At 44.0% G+C, this 8809-nt stretch overlaps 1 protein-coding gene across 1 annotated transcript; it reads right to left on the minus strand.

Moving 5' to 3' along the window:
- Positions 1-4254: 4254 nt before the first annotated feature.
- LOC130300686 (uncharacterized) lies at positions 4255-5766 on the minus strand. The gene is made up of 2 exons (XM_056551563.1): positions 4576-5766; positions 4255-4394 (listed from the first exon to the last, which is right to left on the minus strand). The coding sequence occupies exon 1, from the start codon at positions 5763-5765 to the stop codon at positions 4827-4829; it is 939 nt and encodes a 312-aa protein (XP_056407538.1). The 5' UTR covers position 5766; the 3' UTR covers positions 4255-4394; positions 4576-4826.
- Positions 5767-8809: the final 3043 nt, after the last annotated feature.

The following is an 8809-nucleotide window of genomic DNA, read 5'->3' on the forward strand; positions in this document are numbered from 1 at the left end:
GAAGGGCAGTGACCAAATTCCTATCCTACTGACTCCAAAGCTGTACCAATAAAAAAAAAAAAGAGTTGTTTCCATTCACTGACAGCCAACAGAGATGTTGAAAATAGTGAGCCGCAAATATATTAGGGAGCCGCAAAACTTTACACACAATATTAGAGTTTATTTACATAAAAACTCTCTATGGGTGAACAGGCTGGATTATGATCGGTCTTCAGCAATGATTGCCATCACTCACATCAACTCCTGTTCCCAATGGGGATCACAATCTAAATTCCTAATTCTGGAGTGTGGTAGGAAACCAGAGTACCAGGAAGAAGAGCACGGAAACACAGGGAGAACATACAAACTCACATAGAATCTAATGCCCCTTACCAGCTGTCAACGGTATGTGTGATTTTACTACCTTTACTGAAGCCTCCTGTGATGCTGCAGCACAGCACTGCTTCTGATCCAATGCTGCATGACTGTGTCAAGACTATGAAACAAATGGAACTGTAGTGCAATTCCATGCTCGTCCTGGAGGGGCGTTGTGTTTAAAAAAAAAAAAAAAAAAAGTGCTCAATGCACTCGCTAATTCATTCTAGACATCAGTGGCTGTCCTTGTAGTTGAAGTGGTACTCCAGAGGAAAACCATTTTATTTTTATTTTTTTTAATCAACTGGCTCCAGAAAGTTAAACAGATTTGTAAATTACTTCTATAAAAAAAAATCTTATTCCTTCCAGTATGTATCAGCTGCTTTATATTACAGAGGAAGTTGAGTTGTAATTTTCTGTCTTACCACATTGCTCTCTGCTGCCACCTCTGTCCATGTCAGGAACTGTCCAGAGTAGGAGCAAATCCCCATAGCAAACCTCTCCTGCTCCGGACAGTTCCTGACATGGACAGAGATGTCAGCAAAGAGCAGAAAAGAACAACTCGACTTCCTCTGTAGTATACAGAATTTGAATTTTTTCCCCCCACCGGAGTACTCCTATAAACCCTGACTCATGAGACATATTAATACACTATTTTATCAATGTGATTGTCGGAATACCCTTTTAATGAAATGCGTTGTGTATGTTTCACCTATGAAAAACTACTGAATATACGAGCAGAATTTTTTTTTTCTTTTTCTTTTATTTATTTATTTTTTTTTTTTCAGAAACCTTGGCTCAGTCCCACTTCTGCATACGGCACATTTTGCCTTTAAAATAAAAACCCAGCCTAATAAATAATGGAGGAACGAGCCCCTCCAGGAAACCCCTTTAGCGCGAATAATACAAACTGGCAGGGAGAACGTTGAGCACATTCCATTCTTTCACCTTTCTCTTGTACGAGATATGTTTCCTTTGTATACAGTTACCCCCATGACTTAATAGTCTGGGGTCGGCCCCCCCAGCTTCACAGTGAATAAACAAGTTGTAGAATTTTCCTAAATGAAAGAAAGACCCGAAACGCGTCTTTTCCCCGTAGTAAAAAAAAAAAAAAAAGTTAAATGTTCCAGTCAGTTTATTTTGTCACTGAAGAAATAGTGCACTGTGAATGATATGTGTCATTACAGCAGGAGTTTAATAATGTTAAACACAAGACGGCTCTCCGAACAGGAAACATGGCACCTAACACATGGCCAAGTAGGAGCCACTGACAGAAAATTGGTCCCCAGTGCCAGTTTTTCGAGAAAGAACACTCTGTTTGGTCTCCACCCTTGCGTGCCTTTGACCTGGGTTACAGATATTCGACATGAAGTCTACATTACTGCTCGCTTGTCTTAGCCCATACATTGTTAAGAAGCAGAAGGAATAGCCAAAAACTACAAATAAAGAGATGTTGTTGTGCCCAAACAAATAATAGTACCGGTCACGGTGCATCTAAGCTTCACAGAATTTCTCTAATTCAGACCAGTTGGAACATTTGTCTCCCTCCGATCACATGTATTTCCCCCCTAACCATCAGTTCCACGTGAGATATGGAGTCTGACAGCAGTCTCGGTTGAATTTAGAAATAGTACTTGAAATGTATTTGGGTTATTGCTTGGAGATTTAGGTTTCAAAGGCTGCCATGGGAAGGTTTAATGTAGGCTGATGAACTACAGTGACCCCCCCGACCTACGATGGCCCCGACATACGATCATTTCAACATACGATGGTCTCTCAGAGGACATCGCATGTTGAAGGCAGCATCAATGTACGATGCTTTTGTATGTCGGGGCTATCGTATAAACGGCTATCTGGCAGCGTAGACTGTTTCGGCTGCCACCGGATAGCCGTTTACGATGCCCGGTGTGCTGCGGTGACGATCACTTACCTGTCCTCGGGGTTCCGGCACGTCCTCTTCGGGATCCCCTGCATCGTCGGCGCTCTCCATCGTCGTCATAACGTCGCTGCGCTCACCGTCCCGTCATCCAATAGGAGCGGCGCGGGTAGCGACATGATGGCGGCGACGGAGAGCGAGGATGCCGGGGAAGCAGAGGCCTTGCCAGAGCGTCGGGGACACCACGGGGACGCGGCGACAGCGATGGAAGGCGACATCCCGGGCAGCGGTGATGGTCCAGAGTGGTGGGGACAGGTGAGTACAACTTCCTCTACCAGTGGTCTTCAACCTGCGGACCTCCATATATTGCAAAACTACAACTCCCAGCATGCCCGGACAGCCAAAGGCTGTCCGGGCATGCTGGGTGTTGTAGTTTTGCAACATCTGGAGGTCCGCAGGTTGTAGACCACTGTCCTATACTTTACATTGCAGGGATCCCTCAACATACGATGGTTTCAACAAACGATGGTCCATTTGGAACAGATTACCATTGTATGTTGAGGGACAACTGTATTACATTTATATATATATATATATATATATATATATATATATATTTATATTTACAGTGATCCCTCAAGTTACAATGGCCTCAACATACAATAGTTTCACATGAGAAGAATTGAAGACGGCACTCACCAGAATGATAGCTTCCTATATCCTTTATTGTGTAGACATAGGTGCGGTGTCAGGCAGTTATACGAGCAGGAACGTTGAGGATCTCAGCGTGTTGGTAACAGCTGTATCGTACTTCCGTGGACAGAAGTACGATACAGCTGTTACCAACACGCTGAGATCCTCTGCGTTCCTGCTCCTATACCTGCCTGACACCGCACCTATGTCTGCACAATAAAGGATATATGAAGCTATCATCCTGGTGAGTGCCGTCTTCGATTCTTCTCATATGGCATATTGGTAGTCTCTTTACTGTCAGCAAGACTGAGCACCTATGCAGGATCGAATTTTCCTTCATACACACCTCTGCTTGCCTAATGTTCCGTGACTGACATCAGCAGTGCTGGATTTTGTGCCTTTGTACTATATATACAATAGTTTCAATACAATGGTCTATTCTGGACCATTGTAACTTGAAACTAGACTCACCATACAATGCTACAGATAGTTCAGATCTGCGAAACGTGTCAATGGCTGGAAGAACCGACCAATCACAATGGGCATTAACTGGTAAAACACCTGTATTGCTGAAGCCTATGCACTGAATTCCTGTCTGGTAGCGCCCCCTACAGTACAGGGAGGTTTTACATGTTCTGTACTCTTTACCTGTGTCAGGGTTAGTTGCTCCTTGAGACACCAAGTAAAGGCGGCTCCATGTTACTTTTTTAGGACACTGTGTACTGTACAGGACCCTGAAGAAGCTCTCGTCCTCTACATAGACAGTGATTACAGCTTCCAGCAGATCTTTATTACTTTTATATGTAAGGATTTGCTTTATCTATATTAGTTATCTACTTATTTTTTTTAACCCTCACTTTTTCCTATTCTTGAATCATATTTTTTTGGCTTCAGAACCAATTACCAGGTTTCCATAAAGTTATGGTCTCAACATACAATGGTTTCAACATATAATTGTGGTAAGCTATAATTGTGGTAAGGGGGTATAGGGTATATGGGGTGTAGCTGTCCAGTGATGAAAGGATGCTGGTTTAACCCTTAACTGTCGTGAAGCCAGGGTGAGGGCTCCTCTGTATATGCTTGTCCTATCGCCACCCATCCCAAGAGCGATAGGGAGGTATAATAAATGAATGTCCACAACCGGAGGTTTCAGAAAACTGTCGGAACTTTTACTGCAGGTTTTATGCAATATTAAACAGGAACAGTCTTTGTACAAGCAGAGTCTATTAGGATCCTGACAGTTGGTTGTGACCTTGTGAGTTTTAAGCTCAGGAGATTTATATGTGCTGTTCCGCTGGATTTAGGGCATTGAGTTTAGGTCCAGCAGTCACGCAGACTTAAGCAGGGTATAATGTCTCCGCTGTCTCGTGGACACAGCTTCACATCAAGTTTATACCGAATCTCAAGGAAAGACACGCTGGTTGCTTAACTGATGTAACCTTTACTGAGATATAATGAAAGTGCGGTAAAACTGTAAAACAAACATATGAAAGACAAATATAAGCATGGCTATTCAAGTGCCTTACATTATGCATAGCTAATACATAGATAGTCTAACATGTGCTCACTTACTACACACTGAAAACACACATTCTCTATCTACAAATGCCGAGCATCTCTCTACACAAGGTAACTAGCAATTCCTTACTCACAGGCTTTGGTATTTATCAGATTTGCAGTCTGTATTAGCTTTAAGAAGTCCTGTGGATCTGGTCACTGTGGTAGCTGGAGCTGGAATGAATGAGACATGCCGGAGCTAGCCCTATGCTTTAGAGAGAAGGCCCGCCTCTAGGCTTCAAGAAAATGGAGGGTCTTAAAGGAACAGACCCTGCTGAGTGCCAAGCATGTAAAATACATTGCGAAGGCAGCACACTCCCCACCTGGCATACTTTTTGTTATGCCACTAACCTTTAGACAGGAGTAAAACTACTTCAGAAATTGGCCTTGCATACACTTTGGGAATGCCCTGTCTAACAATCCTAACTTCAACCTTTCTAACTCTAGCATCACTACTAGGATCAGTCCCCACAATGAGTCCAATAGGCCACTCGTTCCTGTGGGCCTGAGAGTCTTTCAGTAGGACAAAGTCTCCAACTTGTAAATTGGGCTTGTCATCTTGCCATTTCTTGCATGGCTGGAAGATCACCAGGTATTCCTGTCTCCACCTCTTCCAGAAAATGTCCGCAAGACTTTGAACTTGTTTCCTTTGCTTGGTGTACAAGTCCTTGAGCGAATTGTGTCGAGAAATCTCTTCCTTTTTCATAAGGCTTTGGATTTCTTCTTTAAAGACTTCCTGCTGGATGCATCTGATGATCGTGACCTTGGCTTGTTCAAGGTGGTCATTGCTATGCTGATCAGTATTGGTAGCTCTGCAGGAGGATCTGGCTAGACAGATAAGTTTTCCGATTGCACGGGTCAGCGACTTCCAGCTGGAAAACCTTTCAAATCTATGAGCGCCCAGACTGTCTCTTGTAACTATAGTCCTACAAACTGTCACTTGAGGTCTTACCTCTTTGTCTTGATCTGGTTCTATGAGCTGAAAGGTCTCTACCTGAGTATTTTCTTTGGTTTCTGGTTTACGAAGAAAGGATGGACCTACGAACCAGTTAGTTTGCATGAGTGCAGCGGCTGGCACCAGTCTTGTCCCATGATCAGCTGGGTTCTTGTCCGTGCTGATGTGATGCCACTGTTCTGGACTTGTAGACTTTCTGATACGTGTCACTCTGTTGGCCACGTATGTATAAAATCTTCTTGAAGCATTGTGAATATATCCTAACACAATCTTGCTGTCTGTATAAAAGTTAATTGCATGGATCTCGATGTCCAGTTCTGTTGTAATCATGTCTGCCATCTCTATAGCTAAGACAGCAGCACAAAGTTCTAGACGTGGGACAGTGTGAGCCGGTCTGGGAGCCAGCTTAGATTTTCCCATGAGGAACCCGACATGGCTTTGCCCCTCAGTGTCTATTACCCTAAGGTAGGCGACAGATGCGATAGCCATAGTGGAGGCGTCAGAGAATATGCATATTTCTCTTCTCTTTGTAGCAGACAAGGAAACAGATACATATGGTCTAGGGATGTTGAGTTGTTCAAGCTCTAACAATGAGTCTTTCCACAACTTCCACTGCATTTCCTTCTTTTCAGGTAGAGGTACGTCCCAGTCACTTTGTTCTTGCTCAGTAGTGATCTGTCTCAAAAGAGCTTTAGCTTGCATGATGATGGGTGCTACGAACCCCAGGGGGTCGTAAAGACTGTTGACTGTAGATAGGACACCTCTTTTTGTGAATGGCTTCTCTTCTCTGGAGACCCTGAAGGTGAAACTGTCAGTCTTCAGGTCCCAACTAATCCCAAGACTTCTTTGCAAGGGTGGTGATTCTGTTCCTAGATCCAAGTCTTTGAGGTCTTTAGCACGGTCTTCCATTGGAAATGCTTCCATGACTCTGTTGCTGTTGGAAGCTACCTTGTTCAGTCTTATGTTGGATTCTGCCAACATTTCTCTTGTACTTTTCTGGACGTTGATAGCTTCTTCGTTGCTGGAGAAAGAAGCAAGTCCATCATCTACGTAGAAGTTCTTCATGACGAACTGTTTGGCTTCTTGACCATGTCTTTCACCTTGCTGTGCTGCTCGTCTCAGGTTGTAGATAGCTACAGCTGGAGAAGGGCTGTTTCCAAACACATGTACCTTCATCCTGTACTCTGTGATTTCTTTGTTAAAGTCATTGTCTGCATACCACAGGAACCTTAAGTAGTCTCTGTGATCTTCACGAACAAGGAAACAGTAGAACATCTGTTGTACGTCTGCTGTCACTGCTACGAGTTCTTTTCTGAACCTGATGAGTACTCCAAGGAGTGTGTTGTTCAGGTCAGGTCCGCTGAGAAGGACATCATTTAGTGAGATGCCTTGGTGTTTCGCACTAGAGTCAAATACTACGCGTATCTGGCCTGGTTTCTGAGGATGGTACACCCCAAATATTGGTAAGTACCAGTGTTCTTGGTTCTCTTGTAGTGGTGGTGCCCTTTCAGCTTGATCGTTATCAAAGATCTTCTGCATGAAGGCTTGGAAGTGTTTCTTCATATTTGGCTTTCTTTGTAGCATGTGCTGTAATGAGGTGAAGCGTTTCTCTGCTTGTACTTTGTTATCAGGAAGGCGATGGCGTGGTGACCGGAAGGGTAGAGGGGCTACCCAGCTGCCTGATTTGTCTCTGAAGACTTCTCTGTCCATGATCTCAAGGAAGAGAGTATCTTCCACCGAGGGTGCTAGCTTGTCGTCATCTCGTGTTCTTTCAAACACCTTACAGCCCAGTTCATCTGTATCTCCAGTTGAGGCTAAGTCTTCCATGCACCTCTGGATACTCGGATGATGTGTTGGGTTTACAAGTCTCTCTTTAATGTGTAGACTGTTGGTACATGGGCAAAGACAAGATGTACGACCATTCTGTAACAGATGTGTTCTGTAGACATTTACCTTTTCTGGTTTGTGGAGTCCGTCTAGACATACTTCTCCAACGATGACCCATCCGAGATCAAGGCGTTGTGCAAATGGTGCATTGTGTGGCCCATTGTACTGTTCTCTGACTTTGTGCACTTTGAGGATATCTCTCCCAAGTAGAAGGATGATTGCAGCATCTGGATCTAGTGCTGGTATCTGGTCTGCTATTCGCACCAGATGGGGGTGATGACGAGCAACTTCAGGTGTGGGGATCTCTGACCTGTCGTCTGGTATCTCATCACATTCTATGAGGGTAGGAAGAGTCACCTTTGTCTTTCCATCTAATGACTCAATGATGTAGTTGTTTGCTCTTCTCCCTGTTGTCTCTACAACTCCAGAACAAGTCTTCAGCATGTATGGAGTTGGACTTCCTTTGTCACCGAAGAGGTCAAAGAACTCTGTTTTTGCCAGAGATCTGTTACTCTGTTCATCCAAGACTGTGTACATCTTGATTGCTTTTTCTCTGAAGCCTGCAGGATACACCTTGACTAAGCATATTTTGGAACATGATCTGGGGCGGCCCTGCTCTGTACAGATCTCAGTACACTTTGAGGTTACTGCTGGCGTTGTACTCTCGCCTTGCTCCCCACCATGATCTTCTTGAGTTGCTGGAACTTCTTGTTTCCATGGTGGTGGTCCTGGGTGCAGTGCTGACAGGTGTTTGTCACTGTTGCACTCTGTGCATTTTATTGTTTTTGTACAGTCTTTTGCAAGATGCTGAATTGAAGCGCAACATCTGAAACAAATGTGATTGCCTTTAAGGTAAGCTTTGCGCTCTTCTAATGTCTTACTTCTGAAACTGCGACATTTTCTTAGTGGATGAGGCTTGTTGTGGATGAGACATATTTTGTCTGGCTCCTCAACTTTCTTACTTGCGCTGTCTTCCTGATTGACTGCAGACTCAGGCGAGATTTCTGTCTTCCGTACAGAAACTGTTGCTCTGCGTTCTTTGTAAGGCGTTGGAGGTTTTTGCTCTACCTTTGGGGAGCTTGCAGTTCTCTTGTTCAGGAAAGCAAAGCTTGGATCATTGCGTGTTTCAGCTTGGTCTACGATGAATTCAGCAAGGAAGGCAAATGGTGGAAATGCAACTCGATGTTCTTTCTTGTATCTTGATGCTTGAGTGACCCACCTTTCCTGCAAGTTGAAAGGAAGTTTCTCGATTATGGGATCAACTCCACGTGCTGTATCTAAGTATGAGAGACCTGGCAGGTATCCACTAGACTTAGCGGCTTCTATTTCTAAGAGTAGGTCCCCAAACCCTCTCAGCTTTTGATTGTCTTTGTTTGTCATTCTTGGATAGTTTTCTATCCTCTTCAGAAGAGCATCTTCAATCACTTCAGGTGACCCATAGCAGTGTTCTAGTCTCCTCCACACCATTGCAAGTCCTGCTGCTGCAT

The sequence above is a fragment of the Hyla sarda genome, chromosome 1 (assembly GCF_029499605.1).
Source record: "Hyla sarda isolate aHylSar1 chromosome 1, aHylSar1.hap1, whole genome shotgun sequence".
Classification (NCBI taxonomy): Eukaryota; Metazoa; Chordata; class Amphibia; order Anura; family Hylidae; genus Hyla; species Hyla sarda.